The 15646-nt window shown below is 49.4% G+C and overlaps 6 protein-coding genes across 6 annotated transcripts; 3 read left to right on the forward strand and 3 right to left on the reverse strand.

The window, feature by feature from the left end:
• Positions 1–109: 109 nt before the first annotated feature.
• Positions 110–4043, reverse strand: HETIRDRAFT_331884 (uncharacterized protein; the record flags this gene model as incomplete). The annotated part of the gene is made up of 13 exons (XM_009554836.1): positions 110–263; positions 327–460; positions 2463–2532; positions 2605–2691; positions 2886–2963; positions 3032–3050; positions 3104–3170; positions 3228–3435; positions 3494–3531; positions 3584–3687; positions 3746–3843; positions 3915–3934; positions 3990–4043. The coding sequence occupies 13 exons, from the start codon at positions 4041–4043 to the stop codon at positions 110–112; spliced, it is 1131 nt and encodes a 376-aa protein (XP_009553131.1).
• A 731-nt stretch (positions 4044–4774) lies between these two features.
• HETIRDRAFT_68211 (uncharacterized protein) lies at positions 4775–8195 on the reverse strand. The gene is made up of 11 exons (XM_009554793.1): positions 8107–8195; positions 7967–8049; positions 7881–7888; positions 7726–7803; positions 7506–7566; positions 7324–7437; positions 6704–7255; positions 6366–6645; positions 5930–6307; positions 5619–5870; positions 4775–5543 (listed from the first exon to the last, which is right to left on the reverse strand). The coding sequence occupies exons 7-11, from the start codon at positions 7225–7227 to the stop codon at positions 5106–5108; spliced, it is 1872 nt and encodes a 623-aa protein (XP_009553088.1). The 5' UTR covers positions 7228–7255; positions 7324–7437; positions 7506–7566; positions 7726–7803; positions 7881–7888; positions 7967–8049; positions 8107–8195; the 3' UTR covers positions 4775–5105.
• A 172-nt stretch (positions 8196–8367) lies between these two features.
• Positions 8368–9129, forward strand: HETIRDRAFT_442649 (uncharacterized protein). Its single transcript, XM_009554837.1, has one exon. It carries the CDS (start codon positions 8471–8473, stop codon positions 8699–8701), a length of 231 nt encoding a protein of 76 aa, XP_009553132.1. The 5' UTR covers positions 8368–8470; the 3' UTR covers positions 8702–9129.
• Positions 9130–13307: 4178 nt separating this feature from the next.
• HETIRDRAFT_331741 (uncharacterized protein) lies at positions 13308–14071 on the forward strand (the record flags this gene model as incomplete). Its single annotated transcript, XM_009554838.1, has 2 exons — positions 13308–13558; positions 13726–14071. 2 exons carry the CDS (start codon positions 13308–13310, stop codon positions 14069–14071), a joined length of 597 nt encoding a protein of 198 aa, XP_009553133.1.
• HETIRDRAFT_412652 (uncharacterized protein) lies at positions 13791–14690 on the forward strand. The gene is made up of 2 exons (XM_009554839.1): positions 13791–14574; positions 14652–14690. The coding sequence occupies exon 1, from the start codon at positions 14252–14254 to the stop codon at positions 14465–14467; it is 216 nt and encodes a 71-aa protein (XP_009553134.1). The 5' UTR covers positions 13791–14251; the 3' UTR covers positions 14468–14574; positions 14652–14690.
• Positions 14691–15007: 317 nt separating this feature from the next.
• On the reverse strand, positions 15008–15231 carry HETIRDRAFT_332488 (uncharacterized protein; the record flags this gene model as incomplete). Its single annotated transcript, XM_009554840.1, has 2 exons — positions 15008–15039; positions 15096–15231. 2 exons carry the CDS (start codon positions 15229–15231, stop codon positions 15008–15010), a joined length of 168 nt encoding a protein of 55 aa, XP_009553135.1.
• Positions 15232–15646: the final 415 nt, after the last annotated feature.

Consider the following 15646-nt stretch of genomic DNA (forward strand, 5'->3'; position numbering starts at 1 on the left):
TTCAAGGCCATCACTGCAATCGTTTGGATCATCATCAATGGTGAAGGTATCTAGAGACTCGTTACATTGATTGTGACAATGAGGAAGCCGACAGCAGCTCCTTAATCCTCTATCTCCGGAGGAGCAGTTTGTCGTCCCCAATCTCATCGACGTAGCGTCCTCCCTTGACCGTATGCGTTTCAAGGACTTGATTGATTTCTCTTAGTTCAACAGACGACAGCTCGATGTCGCCTCCGTTCAGGTTTTCGAGAGTGCATTTCTTGCTAAGCCAATGAATCAACAGGACATTCCGCTTCGAGATCCAGACAAACAATGAAGGCACGCACGAAGATCCAGGAAGAGGGAAAACGTGAGGCCCAAGAGATGAGACCCAGGTAATGCGTAGTTGCGCGGTCGTTATACCTTTCTTGTCTGCGATGGCTTTCAATCCATCAACAATTGCGAAGTTATGCTTCATGTTCTATCCATATGTGTCAGGGCTGGGGAAGATGCATTGCATGAGGTAAGTCATATACCTCCTTTCTGAACCTGCTTAGCTGTCGACGCAAATCTCCCTCTGTTTGAGCAGGTCAGATAGACTTCGACACCTGGTAGCGGGACTTGATTGCACCCTCAGTATCTCCTGGCCCCTGGATGAAGCCCGTGAGGAATCCTTTGCCAAGCGGGCTATGTTCTCTATAAGGATGACGTAGCCTACGAAGATAAGCGACGGCTTACGAATATCCAACAACTGCGATGCCCAAATCTTGGCATATAGCGATTACTGATGATAGTTCAGCTAGGTACTCAGGTAATCACGGCTCGATTGAACGCTACCGTCTCTAGTCTCTTGGGTGTAGGACTAAGGGCTGACTTCGATCTCAACAGCAGCTACAGGGGTGATCTGGATGGAGCTCATTGAGATCAGTCAAACAAATTTCTCCAGAGACGGGTTCACATACGGTGCTTGCTCGTCTGACGGTCTCTGCACAACACTCCGACAAGCCGATGTAGTCAAATTTGTTCTTCGCGACGAAGCTGGACAGGACTCTCATCGTGTCCTCGATGGGATAATTCGGGTCGACGCGAGCGCTCTCGAATAAATCGAGTTTTTTGATCTCGCGAAGTCTGTCAAGGATGCGATTCGCGCTGCGCAGTAGGTTCTCTGGACTATAAAATCAAGAGACGTGAGCAACACTCAACGGTCAACACCTCTATTCCTTATGAGCAATCGATTCCAACCCTAGGAATTGTGCTCGCTCCCTAAAGGCATCCGTAATCGGTAAGTAGACTCTTTGAAGTCTTGCATACGACTGACCTTGACAGAGAGAACCTTGTCCGCATAAGCCGGATACTTCTCAAAAAACCTTGCTACCAGCTCTAGATTGGCCGTCCGCGGATTGATGCCGTAAAACTCTCCTAGAGAAATTATCAACGATGTGTGTAAAGTTACGACTGACCGCTGCTGATGAACATCTTGACACCTTCAGGAAGAGTGTCAATACCCGCCTTGATCGAGTCAAAGGCCTCCTCCTCAGGGACGGGAATAGGTTTCCAGCTGTCCGATGATGGTCAGTCACAAACTTCCTTCGACTTAGCTGAGAAGATGCGCACGTCATCATCGTCAAGCCATGCTAAGTTAAGGAGGTGAGTCTCGTTGACCTGGACTTTCAAAAGAACACGTACGCCCGTCTTCGAGGCGACTATGTCGGAAGCAATTTTGGCAGATTGGACTATGATGTACTGAACGTGCGGGAAGTTCTGATCTCAGAGGACCTTTATATTCCATGATAAGCGCTGAAGTTTGTTCTGGAATGGCTACTGCCAAAATCCAGTATCTCTTTCGTTCTGTACTCCACGTCTCTCTTCCGGGTCATCTTCGCCCTCGACGAAAAGGACACTGGACAACCCTACGCGGCTGAAGGTGGATTGAACTTGATCGGTGACTGTGTTTTTTCCGGTCCAAGCTGAGTAAATTTCACTCCTGAAGGCGTTTCGCTTAAGAGAATGCATAATGCTCAATGATTCAGCCCGTTCTCTCTCAGCATTGCTTACAATGTTTGCACGGTGGGAGGGTCAAGCGAGAACTCCAAAATGTGGGTCATGACGTCGATATCTTATCATGCACGGCAGCAGCCGTGTAGTCATTCAGGGATGATCTCTCGCAAGTTACACACCATTCAATCGCATTGGTGACTCGATGTTGGTGCGTGAAAGATGAGTCTCGCTCGTCGAGATCGTAAGTTATGATATGCTATCCACAATCTTGAAACTTGTGTTATACAATACGATAGTCATCAAATTTATCACACTATAGACAAGAGCCTATCATTACAGTATGTACCTGATGCCCACGAATTGACTTTGCGACTAGGTATTAGTGAATGTCCAGTTATCTACCCCCAAAGGAGCAACCTCGCGTCATCGATTTCGTCGATATATCTTCCTCCTTTGACGCTGTGCGCCTGGATAACTTTGCTGACTTCTTCCAGGTCTTCAGCCGACAGTTTGATATCGCCTCCTTTTAGGTTCTCGAGAGTGCGCTTCTTATTGCTGAAGTCAATTCAATCAGTATAAATGTTTACTTTGAATGCGGTCGAGAAAAAGGGTGCACGTACGAAGAACCGGGAAGAGGGATAACATGAGGCCCGAGAGATGCGACCCACGCAAGGGATAATTGTGCAGTCGTTATGCTCTTCTTGTCTGCTACGGCTTTCAGCCCCTCAACAATAGCGAAGTTGTGTTTCATGTTCTGCTCAAAGTGGTAAGAGAAAATGAAAAAAAGACGGAACAGGATAGCGCCTTATACCTCCTCTTTGAACCTACTTAGATCTCGACGCCTGTCTCCCGCTAGGTCGACAATTAAATTAAATTCAACTTAGTAGGGTCTATTGCTCCAGAACGACAGCGCACCTTCGAAATCATCAGGCCTCCTGATCTTGCCCGTGAGAAAACCTCTGCCAAGTGGACTGCAGATTGACAGTCTTCAAGATCTTGTGAAGCTCGAAATCGAGTAAAAGCTTACGATTATGCAACAACTGCAATGTTCAACCCTTTACACATAGCGATGACTGTTCAAATTCCAATTAGGAAGTCAAGTAGCCTGAATTGGATGCATTCATACCATCGATAGTCTCTTGGGTGTAAGACCAAGGGCTGACTTCTATCTCAACAGCACTTATAGGAGCGATCTAAGGGGAAGAACCGGCATTTAAGCTCAGGCCAGTCTCGGATAGGAGACCACGTACGGCGCTAGCCCGTTGGACAGTCTCCGCGCGACATTCTGATAACCCGATGTAGTCGAATTTACCCTTTGTGATAAAGCTAGAGAGAACTTTGATAGTGTCTTCAATAGCATAATTCGGGTCAACGCGGGCACACTCGAACAAGTCGAGCTTCTTGGTTCCACGGAGTTTATCGAGGATGCGATTGACGCTACGTTCCAAGTTCTCCGGGCTTGAATGTCAGAAGAGTGTGAGTGATCCCGAATTTAGACTCTCGTTGATATCCTTACGAGCAATCTATCCCGACTTCGGGAATCTTGCTCGCCCCCTACAAGCTTATCAGTAAGCTGCCTGTTGTTGGGTCTTTGCTGACAACTGACCTTGACAGAGAGGAAAACCTTGTCCGTGTAAGTTGGGTATTTTTCAAAAAATCTTGCGATCAGCTCCAAGTTTGCAGTTGGTGGATCGATGCCATAAAATTCGCCTGATAGACGTGAGGGCGAGGTGAAAGGCAGCAGTGCAGTCAACAGCGCGGTACTCACCACTGTTGATCAGCATCTTGACACCAGAGGGAAGACTATCAAGGCCTGCTTTGATAGCTTCGAAAGCCTCCCCATCAGAAACAGGAGTGGGCTTCCAACTATGCAGTGTTCGTCGAGGTTGTCAGCGCTACCCTCCGTCCCAGCGTCAGTCGAAGGAGAATTTCCGCACGTCATCATCATCAGGCCATGCTAAGAGGTGTGGAGTGAGTATAGTACCGGTGTTATAGATAAAATCGTCGCGTACACCTGTCTTCAAAACCACAACGTCGGAAGACAGTCTGACAGTGGTTTGGGCCATGATCGTGAGGAAGGTCAAGAGGGCCCGAGGTGTCGTTTTGAGATGACTTTTAACGCTCATGGTGTCCTGACCTATATATGGAGGCATTTTGACTGGTCTGCAGATGTAAGATGGCTTTAGTCTCCAGATGCTGACCTGAACAGAAGGTAGTCATTCTGTTCTAAGAGATGGCCTCTCGAGCGAGAGTCTGAGTCATGCCTTGCCGTGTCTATTGCAGCTAGGTGACGAGTCCTCAAGTCGGCTCGGCAAGTTCTTGATTGGGGGGCGCAAGCTACATTATGCTATGGGCATTTGCGTTACTTATGCCATTCGGGTTAAACTTGATGGTATCATGACCAGGGGGAAACAGAAAGACAAAAGGAAGGACAATGGCGACGGTGTAACAAACGTGATCGTTGGTGAAAGCACGTGATTTACGCGGACAACGCGTGGGGTGTTGCCCTTTGTTTATTAGACAAGTTAAGGAGAGCCCGTCAAAACTTCTTTATATCAGCACGGAGACATCTCCTCAATGTCGTTTTTGATTTTTGTGTGTGGGTCATCGTCCTATAAGACTGATGCGAACTGTAGAAGCCAGAGTCTCCCATAGAACTGACACATGTAGAAAGCCAGGTGCTTACAGAAGTGACGCCCAACGAGATGTTTGTCCACAGACATATGTCTGTCTCGTCTGCTCTTTGTGAATATATCATCTAGACTTAGTATATTTAACGTCGCACCCGAAAAGCTTTAATCAAACAGAAAGCGGTAGTATTGCATCAAAGGAAAGGCGCAATAATTAAGGTATCTCATTTTGGCATCGGTATCCACATCGCTAGAGATAAGAGTATCGCTGGAAGAAAGAATACAATGAATGACTGTACAGACTATGTCAATGCAGGCTGTATAAACAAGATTCAGAACCCCACGAATATAGACGTACAGTGTTTGTAAGGCTGAAGAACGTAGACAATTTACACAGAGCGAGCGTAGGCATACAGATATACCGGCGTTGAGCTAACTCTCAGTCCGTAGCCAATGAAAAGAGATCGAGCTATCCAAACCCTTTGCGTAGATTGTGGATTAAAACGCCCTGCCGACCTCTGAAGGTGGTCCTCTGACAGCTCGCACGTCCCTTACTTGATCAACGCCATTTGGTGTGCACGCACCCGTTGCACATGGCGAGCCCTTGAGCCTTCCTTCACTAGCTTCCCATGCGCCCATCGCCTCCTCCCTCCCCCGAGCGTCTAAGACAAAGTCCCGCACGAACTCCAGCACCCTCCATATATCTGCCCAGTCGCTCGCAAGGCCCAGGCTGATTCGTACCACGCCGAGCTCGCGACCCGCAGCAGACTCGAGCGCAGCTAGCGTTGCCCCGGCTCTCAGACGCGTCATCGCCGGCTTAGCGCGCAACAGCGCCGCCGCGCCGCCTGGATTACACATACAGCCTGTCCGCAAGGAGATGTGCGCGTTCGCTGAGGCATGTGAGATAAAGGAGTTTGGTAGTTGTACTCCATTTGGCTGTGATTTAGAAGAAGTTTATAAGATGTAGGTTAGTGGATGAGCGAAAGGAATGCGAGATGACAGAAAACTGACGTCAAGGAAAAGCACTGAGACAACAGACCCCGCGTCTGCCTTGTCACCGACGGCGCGCAGCCTTTTCTCTGGTACACGTGAGAGTACCCGGACAGCGGGCTGCCCCGTGCTCAGATGTCGCATTTTCGCGAGTTCGATCGTCAAATGGTGTGTCAGTGAAGAGAGGCGGAGAGGGAGGAAGGGAAGGTAGGCCGAGAGGAAGCGCAAGCCTGTGGTTATCGCCGGCAGCAAAAGATAATTGATCGTTCCATCCTAGGATACGACTTAGGTTAACACGTCCTGCATATTCCAGGTCAGGGTTGATGACTTACCTCGAACTGCTCTTCTATCTCCTCCGCTCGTGTCACTAGCTCGCCTGGCACTTGCACCACCTCCACCGTGCCTCCGGCGAACCAAGGCCTCTCACCACCCAGTCTCTGTCCAACACCAGGGGCGAGGATCAGCGCACCCACACCTGTCGGGAATCCAAACATCTTGTAAAAGCTGATCGCAACAGCATCGGCAGGCGTGGCAGTCAGATCGAGAGGAGAGGTGGCAGCAAGCGCCGCAGCATCCAGCAGAGTAGTGTAGCCCAGAGCAGAAGCATATGTCAGGAGTGAGAGTGATGGTTTGGAATTTGAGATGTTAGAAAGACCGGTGAGGGCGAAGAGGCAAGGGGCCTTCGAAGGTCGGTGCTGCTGCAAGATTCTCTGTTACACATACCTGTGAGACTCTATAAACCGAAGCGAGGTCATATGCACAACTGACCTTGACGACAGGTTCCTCGACACCGCCCTGCGGTGTCGCAGAGATATAACATACTTCCGCACCTCGTCGCTTCGCGAATTGTCGGATGCCGTGCACACTGTTGTGTGCGTCCTCGGGAAGAACGTAGGTACTCCCCTCGGAGAACGGGAAACATTCTCCTACGAGTTTCAGTGCTGCGCTCGCGTTGGCTGTGAACACGACTGTCGAGCCCGGGGGCGCATTGAAGAATGCCAATACAGCGGCGCGCGCTTGTGCTGTCAGGTTAGCTGACAGTTGCGAGCTGCGAATAGACTAGACGTAAGAACCAGTGCACCACATAAAGACTACACTGATACTACCTATTACTCGCAGAATGGGTGTTTCCCAACACGCACCCCTTGAGAAACTCGGCATGCACGTTCACCAGACTCGCAGGGTAGAGAGCGCCACCCATGTAGTCCACGTACGTCTCCCGTGCATGTGGCGTGTCGACTCGCGAGAACTCAGACTTCCGCAGAGCGTCAAGCGTCCACGTGAGGTGGTACTCGGGATAAGCCCGGAGGAAAGCAGAGTAGGCGGCCGCCTCCCCCTTCTCTGGTATCTGATCGGGCACTGACAGCGCTGGGAAGATGCCGGGAGAAGGTGGGGACACATAAACGGGCGGCGCGGGCGGCGGAAGGAGAACCTCGGTGGCGACGAGGGCGGCTTTTTCGGAGGTAGGCCGGATATATATTTCTTGAGATTGAGTAGAGCTGAAGGAGCCAGTGGACGTGCTGTTGATGAAACTCTTTTGGAGCAAAAGCGGGGCGGATCGATGATGTTTGAGGGTTCGCGGGCGCTCTCTTGAGTTTGCAGCGCGGTTTTGTGAGTGAGAGTTTCCCATCTTAGACGTTGATTCGGGTTTGGGTTATCTGTTGGAGGTATGCATAGACGTGATGATTAGACGAGTCGCGAAACCTTCGGAAACGAATGACGGTACCTGGCGGCGGCGGTGGCGTTCCTTGAGTGGGATGATTGAAACAAAGGGACAGGAAGAGGGATGATGGTTCGAAGCTGTTAGACGTCGGGTTGCGCTTCGGCCGATCTGGGCTTGCTATGCGTCAAAAGTATGCACAACCTGTCAATCGACTTCTCGAAGCAGATAGAAAGAAGCACAGCTACCTCGAGATTAGATCCAAGAGCACGAATGGGTGTGTTCGCGATATCTACCGCTGGTTTTCGACTAAATCGAGGAGGACAAATAATGATACCGCCGCGAAAGTGTAGCATATATGCATCCCACCAGACATAGAATATGCATATTAGCCACAGAGACACCAAAAAGAAGGGATCCAAAGTAAGCATAAAGCCAAAAGCCAAAATTGAAAGGACCACCGCTGACCTCGGAGCAGGGGTGTTGTAGAGAAGTGGGCCCGATAGATGGCGCGTGGGATGCGTTCCTTCCGAGCCGAGGCGTCGGCTGTCGAAAAAAGCGCATACATGGGAATGTGAGTATTCTGAGATGCGATACATGAAGTAAAATAGATGGACACTGACTATAGATGCTTTGGACGGAAAGAATCCAAGAGGCAGAGGGAAGGTGTCAATATACGGAAAGCAACAAAGACGGAGGTAGGGCATACGCAGATGAGAGGCTGACTATTCTCTGCAGATTTGAAAGGACGTTCAATGTACGGGAAGACTTGAGAAGGATATCACGAGGAATCTTAAGTGGTTGGATAGCATCAAGGGTCATTCAGGGTATGTAGACAAGCGACATTACCTAACGGAATTATTGATGCAATGCTGACCGCGACGTGTCACGATAGCGCGAGGATTGAGGTATTGAACGACGAGAGGTGGCACCAGTGAATGAGAGAAGTAGAGAAGGAGAGGACGAGGATGTCCTGGAGAGTGAGATGGGTCTCGACGGGTCATCTTGTGCGCTTTTATACACGAGCGGAGGGGTCGCCCGTCACATGGGGAGGTCGGAAAGTGAACAGGCGAGAGACAAAACCGGGCGACAAACTAGACTCCATCCTGCCGCCCCTCACGTACTTGAGTAGCTATAGACCTTGCAAGGCAAGTGCGAAACAGCCGCAAGGCGCCACGGGAAAAGGCGAAGGCGGTGTGAAGTTGCTGTCGGCATGATGTCGTCAGCAGAACCCATATCAGATCCAGCGCTGTCGCCGTCCCGTTCCGTCGTCCCGCTTAGTGTGGATGCCCCCCTGCACACGCCTCATTGGGGACTCCACAAATGGTGGAAGCGCGCTAGCACACAGAACTCGACACTGACGGAGCGAGGACAGACAGCCTTCCATTCTTCCCAGTACTATGGGAGGCCTACACAATACCCAGACTGCACAGCTGAGCGCTAATCCGATTGGGATGATCGCGTGCTCCGCTTTCTGCATGCCTGCAGATCCAAGTATCAGGGGACGGAGGAGCATAAGAGGCCGTGACGATGAACGTGGGGAAGGAGATGTTTCGGAAAGGCAAGGATCAACAATCAGTTTCAAACCCTTATCAGCAACAATGCTCGATCGTTGAGCCGCGTTTCAATCACGTCCATTGGCCATACATAGCATGCACGCCATCTTCTCTAAGAACAATTGGTGTAGACTTCGTGGAGACTTCGTGAACTTCTGGATACCATGGGATTTTTCGTCTCAGACGCCAGGGACAACCTGAAAAGCAGGCGAACAATCAAGGGCACATAGACGTGCCTTGATGCTCGCAGAGGTCCCCGTGAATGCCTTTTGGGGAGAGCTCCAGATCCATGAGGTGAATGAATCGATGATGTGCGATGGATCAGTCTCTTGCTGTCGTCCGTTGGAAAGCAGTGCTCAAGAGTGAGAACGTCGAGCGTGTTTGCGGACGACCACAGTCGCTGAGCTTGAACTTAGGGAGCTCCGCGGGTGCCACTTCTATTTTAGGGAGCGAGCCGATCTGGAGACTAAGGCTCAGGTGAAGAGCTTCAGGATCCTCCGCTGTCGACCGTAAATCGACCACTGATCGTGAGCTAACAGCAGAAACAGCTGAGCCTCCGCAGCATTGTTATCATGGAAGATCAATGCGATGCAGAAACAGCAGAAACAGCAAGCATCAGTGTAAGATCTGCTAGCTGCCATCGTGAGACAAGCTTGCGCACAGCTTACTACACACGAGGCTACCAGTCGGCAAGCCACAGTCGGCGACGTGAATTCTCCTGTGTCTTTATGCCCGTCATTGGATACTCGATCCTCTCGGTCTTCGGCTGTCGCAGACAGAAATTCTCCTGAGTCAGAGTAGAAGCACTGCCATTCCCCGGATTAACAAAATGTTCATAGGTCTGATCTGGCGTCCAAAGCGGGAAAATGGCATACCAATCGAGAGAAGCCCATCGACAGCTCCTCTTACGGTCGAGCATCTTGGACGTCTAGAGAGTGATGGACCGAAGTGTGTCCATCCCACGTCTTCGCTTCTCTTTGCATAGAGGATTGAGCCGCGGTCGAGGAACAACTTCACTCGGGACCTGCGGAGATAGTGTGCGACCTTTCTTATAGATGTCACGGATAGCTTTCATTATCTCCAAAGCGCCGAGAGACATGAACATACCAGGCACATGGATGTGGAGACCTGAATATCGATAGGACACCCTGAGCAACCCTGATGCGGCTATTGCTTTAGCAAACTTTGAATTCTGTCATTGCTTAGACGCGACACCCGAAGGAAAGGACGCACCTACCATTTTCAGTTGGCGCTCAAAGCAGAGGCGAGCAATTGCGGATTGATATCGCTCTTCATTTCAGTACGGCCATGTCTGGTCCCCGGGCTGACATGCAGTGCAACTCGTGCCAAGAGATGGAGTCGCAGTACTTCGCCGTCGATGCAAAATTCAAAACATTCACATTTAGCTGAGGGAAGTTAGCGCCACTCACCCGAGAGAAGAAAAAAAGTGCGATAACGGCAAAACGACATATAACACCACTAGTCTACCATGGTTGACTGTTCCTTCTAGCGAGTCCTTTGCAATCGGGTGGTGTCACCGACCTTGCTATATGCGCTCATCGAGGACAGCTCGGAAGAGGATCCGAGAATCCTGATCAGGATAGGGCAGCGGTTTCTGTCAGATTATGAATGTATGCTAATGATTGGATTTGCAGAAACCTGGACCCACGCATACACATGGCTAGCCCTCGTGATATATCAGGTTAGCTCGTGGTTGGCGATGCGCGCCCTCAGGTGTACGGCCAAAGGGCTCTTCATGGCAATTTGAAGAGAGACATACTTGTCTGGACGCTCCGAACGCTCCGAATCAGAAAGAGATAGAACTAGAAGCAGTGGATGATCGTTACAAACCCGTTCAGAACAGTCATGCATGTGGATGCTGTCGCTGATTTAGAACAAGTAAGGTTGCGCCTCTCGTCCTGAGAATTGTATAACAAATCCAAACGACGAGGACGGAGGGGTAGCGCAAACAGCTACATCCAAAGGTACTAGCTCAGGGCCTGGGGCGTCTGGGGCTGCCATAGATGGAGCAAACAAGGTCAGCTTGTTGACATGGTGGGCGTCATCGCTTGAGAAATTGAAGCTCTGGATCAAAATGACACCCACCGTGCACGAAACGCTGGAAGGTATCGCCTAGTGTATGCGTCTTTTGCGATTATTGGGTTTGTGGCGATCGCGCCGCCAAGGCTAGACCTCATCAGTGCGAGAACAGGCACGCTTGATAATGAAACGGAGCATATGATCCCGAACCACCGAACGCGGGCAGTGGCCTCGACTCGTCAAGTCGGAGAGAGAGTCATAGCGAGTTACTTGTCGTTCGGCCGGACGCCCACACGAGGTCGGCGTGCTTTGATTCGCGGTAAGTTGACGTATTGGGATAATCATTAGGCCCATTTTGGGACTGTCAGCGTCAGTGAGCTTAGGCCCATGACGATCCCAAGAACGAACGCTTGAATTGCAACTCTGATCTGAACAAGGTGAAATGGGATGGATAGCATTTGAAAGCTGCACACGCGTTCAGAGAAAGAGTGTTCGAAAGCTAGCACGTGAACAGATGCAACCAGTCATGATTGACTTACCTTGAGGACACGACAAAGTCATTGCGTTCGGTTAACGAAACAATAACGATGTTGAGCCTGAGAGACTGAGAAGTACGCTCATCGTGACGAATCAAAGAAGTAGCAATAGCAGGGTCATCTGTGCATATTCGTAACAAGACGGAGAATGGAATGCACCTTCTAACAGCACTTCGCCCACGTCTTTGCAACCGATGTATACCTCCGAGAGAGAATTTTGTCACGTCCAGCTCGCCCAGCACCGTGAAGGTGGTTATGTTCGATAGTAAATTCGGTGCGGGGGGTGTTCTTAGCCAAACGTTATTTGTGTTGTCCTCAATTATGTTCTTTGGATAGAGTGCCGCCCAGAAGAGAAGTTGGGCGTGTGCAATACGAAGAGTGTGGCAAGTGCCACGACACCCATGGTCAAGTCACCTGCGACTTCTATCTGGTTGCGAGGCGTACGAATCGAACACGAAATTGGCACGCTTCTTCAACGAGATGCTTCTCCAGTTCGAAGCCAGATAATCTAGACTCGTCCAATCGTCTCGGATCGATGTGGGACCTAAGTATAGATAGAGGTCAGAACAAGACACGATTGTGATGTGGAGTTACGCAGCATATACGGATCGCACTTCGAAGACTCGTGAAGGACCGTGAAGGTGTTCACATCAATACCGCTGTTGATCGCGTAGAGTGATGGCTCAAAAAAGAGCAAACGCTTTTCAAATACTGTAAACTTCGTGAGAGCAGATGGCCTCAAGCAGCACAGTATCAATAGAACAACAATTTGTGATGTTCTTACGATGATTGCTGGAGCACTGGAGAACCTTCTGTGATACAGGGCGAACATGCAGGGCGAGCATGCCGAGACATCACAGGGATATGTGAAGAGCTGATGGAGAATTGCGAGTGTGATCATCAACAATAGCGACGAAGCCCGCGGGTATCGCATCACACCCACGAAGTAACGAAAGCGAGACGAGAGCGGAGTGAGTGTTGGGACAACAGCCAATCAAAAAAAATAACTCCGTAGGCGCGCTGTAGTTCTTGCATCTACGGAGTCAGGAAACATTGCTTTCTAGGCTAGACAGATTTAAAACGTACTTGTCACCGATCGTTCAATGCAGAACAACACTGCAACGCAATTGCGAGTGCTGACAATGACAGATGAGACAAAGGGGGTTTCAACCACAAATCAAATGATGAAAGTCGATTTTCAACATGGCATTATGGGTCGGTCTGTGGTGACGTGGACACTCGAGGAGCGATGAAGAGACAAATATCGTAGAGTTTGGATATTTGTCTGTGAAAGTGTTCAATTCCTAATTCGTGTTGACAAAGCGTAGGCCTGAGAATGTGGTCAGAGAAGGTTGAGATATATTCGAAAAGAGGATACTCACTTTCGTTTCCCCCAACCGACGATCAACAGTCAATGCAGAGGAGAGACATTCAACGATCATGGCGATCCTGTTACTTGTGTAGACAAACTATCGTCGGACGTCGGTGATTTATCAAAACGAGGATCCTACATTCGGTAATACTGCCGAGTCAGGATTGAGAAAGTCGCCCGACAGCATGCAGCACTACTATTAGACGCCTGCTATAGCTTTCTCACGATCACTCGCAAAATGGCTGAGTCCGAAGCGCTGACTATACTACTTGCCACTTGTAGACCATTCGGGAGGCCTTGTGCCAATTTCAGTAATAAAGCTACCAAGGACAACGTCTACAATGCTAACAAGGATTACATTTACCTACCGAGGACACTGTTTTGTACATCATAACCAAGCAACCGTGAACAACGCCTTGAATGTCCCATTGCATTGCCAATGTGGCCGCGATTAAATCTCTTGCCGCTTTGGCTGATGGATTTTGAATAAATGACAAGAACGACGCACTCCCTACACCCTGTCTCCATCCACACACCTCCATCATCATGCCTGCCATCGAATTCGTATATCTCAGCTCGTGTCTGAAAGCCTTAGGCCAACCTACTGAGGAGATGTTAGCTTACATAGAGCTCTACCACGAGACAGCCCCCATCGACATTAAGGATGCAGATAACTCCCGTGATCTTCAAGCCCATGTGACGCTTGCCTCTGAGCGCTTAGCACACCTCACTATCGAGCAAGTGAAGGCTGGGGCAGGGAGATTCAACACCGCAATGATGGTCGACCTCGGCATGAGGTGCGACATGATCTCAAATCCTTGTAGCACCGCTTTGAACGATTTAATTCTAGAAAATACAATGGCTGTCAAATTGAAAAGGATGAGGACGCTGCTGTTACGCTCTAGCAACTAATTCTGGCGTTTGCAGTCAAGGACTTTGAAATTGACCCAGAAGATGAGCTCAGGGCGATCCTATGTCTTGTATATCACCGCCTCAATCGGTTTGCCAAGTCAAAAGACCTCCTAGATCTCGCGATGGCGGTGAAATTGGCGGATTGTGCAGCGAGGATAGGCCAGCCGACGCCCGTCATAATTCGAGCTGATGAAACACTCGACCTTGCGATTTCATCCATTATGGAGGGCCCTCATGGGTTGGAAAACCCAGACGTGGCAAATATCTGCAAGATTGTGCCAGAATGCGACGCGCTTGAAAAGTGCCTCAGGAGGCGCAACCGCGTCCTTGTGGAGGACCTTCGCAATCAGGCACTCAAGAAAATGCGCGCACCGAACAAATACCAGTGTGCAAAGTAGGATGCGTGATCCACGCCTTGTCTCAGAAGTCACTATTCAGGTGCGGGGGGCCTTGTTCCCCAGAGGAAAAGCCGCACTATTGCTCAAAAGAATGTCAAAAATTGGTGAGTCAGCATAACTTGCATATAAATTGTCTATAATCATGCGTCGATTCGGGTGTAGGACTGGAAAGTGCACAAAATGTGCTGCAAAGGAAGGAAAAAGGAGGGTCAGACGTCCACAACCCTCACCATTGTCCTCCCTGCTGCTCCTGTCTCGGACGACAACGAAACTGGCATGGAATCTGATGGCGGATGGACTCAAAGTCCGAAGAAGAGGCGTGGCAAAAAGACAAGGGGGTCCGGTTTTCGAGCAAAGCTACCCCCCAAGTGGCCACATGGAGATTACAACGCATAGTGCTGATGCTGATCTAAAAAAATCGCTGCAGAATGAGCTGGCGTCTCTCTTCATGGGTCGGAGGATCGCTTTTCTGCCCTAGAAGTGGAAATCTGTTTCGTATTTCACTTATTATATGGAAGAACAACGAGAGAGTTTATATGGGTATCGATGTAGCTCAATGAGAATAGATTGTGTAACATACCATTGTCAAGTGGAATTTTGACAAAGGGTTGCAGAGTGGTGGCAGTGAGAGGATAATTGAGGTGGGAATGAGCCTTGATAATCCCATGGCAAAGAACTTGAAATCACTGCCAACGGATAGTCAAGTCTGTACTACCGGGCAAAGTATGTGCTGATCGCTTGAAGCTTTTTGGAACCCCTTGGCGCGTAGTCTAGTAAAGTTGGTGATGCGTCGCGCATATCAGCTCGACTGGAGTGGAAGGCATACTAGGGCGCTGTGTAGAACTGCTAATTTTTAACCGGGTTAATAACAGGTGTTAATAACGCGTTATTAACTCGTTATTAACAGGCACGTATCGGACCCCTTGATTTTTAAGGTTAATAACTAATTTCCCAAAATAGCAATATATCTCAAATTTTTTGTTATTCAGTGCAATCTCTGTTTCTGAATGATTGTCAAACTCACCTCCTTGTCCGGAGGAGGCCTCCAAGGTGGTGGGGGCAGAAAAGAGGGCATACAGTGCCGTTGTCGTCATCCCAGCACTGTTCTTGTTGGCGGTACATGAGTAAAGTATTGTTAGTTGGCTGAATTCTGGAGGCATATGAATGATCTTTTGGATTTTATGGATAGTGCCTGAACCTGATCAGGTTGTGGTGTATTATTTACAGAATATAGGAGCTTGAATGGTGTCCAACTTGCATCATGGTGGCTTTTCTGGTTCCGCCGCAAGGGGAGGTTAGGCTAAGACACCCAACTCCACAACCGCTTGCTCAAATCATCCTGTCTATGCTCCAGCCATCTGAGCCTCTCCAATTCATTTAGGCTTAGTTTACAGAATGTATAAAACTGAGTGAGCTATGAGCCATTATTTTGTTTGCCCATTTTCTCGATTTTACCTTCATTTTCCTACGCTCACAATATGTAGTTATTAACACCTCCTGGTTAATAACCGGTTAAAAAGCCCTGCGGAGTTCTACACAGCGCCCTAAGACATACGCGTCATCCCCTCTCCATTT

The sequence above is a fragment of the Heterobasidion irregulare genome, assembly GCF_000320585.1.
Source record: "Heterobasidion irregulare TC 32-1 unplaced genomic scaffold scaffold_14, whole genome shotgun sequence".
NCBI classification, from domain to species: Eukaryota; Fungi; Basidiomycota; class Agaricomycetes; order Russulales; family Bondarzewiaceae; genus Heterobasidion; species Heterobasidion irregulare.

Excerpts from the sequence above, each read along its gene's own strand:
- HETIRDRAFT_68211 (XM_009554793.1), bottom strand. The coding sequence starts at position 7,227 with ATGGGAAACTCTCACTCACAAAACCGCGCTGCAAACTCAAGAGAGCGC. Across the intron at positions 6,646-6,703 it reads ACCCATTCTGCGAGTAATAG|CTCGCAACTGTCAGCTAACC; the intron begins GTAGTATCAGTG and ends GTCTATTCGCAG. Across the intron at positions 6,308-6,365 it reads TCGAGGAACCTGTCGTCAAG|AGAATCTTGCAGCAGCACCG; the intron begins GTCAGTTGTGCA and ends TATGTGTAACAG.
- HETIRDRAFT_442649 (XM_009554837.1), top strand. The coding sequence starts at position 8,471 with ATGATGTCGTCAGCAGAACCCATATCAGATCCAGCGCTGTCGCCGTCC.
- HETIRDRAFT_412652 (XM_009554839.1), top strand. The coding sequence starts at position 14,252 with ATGTGCTGCAAAGGAAGGAAAAAGGAGGGTCAGACGTCCACAACCCTC.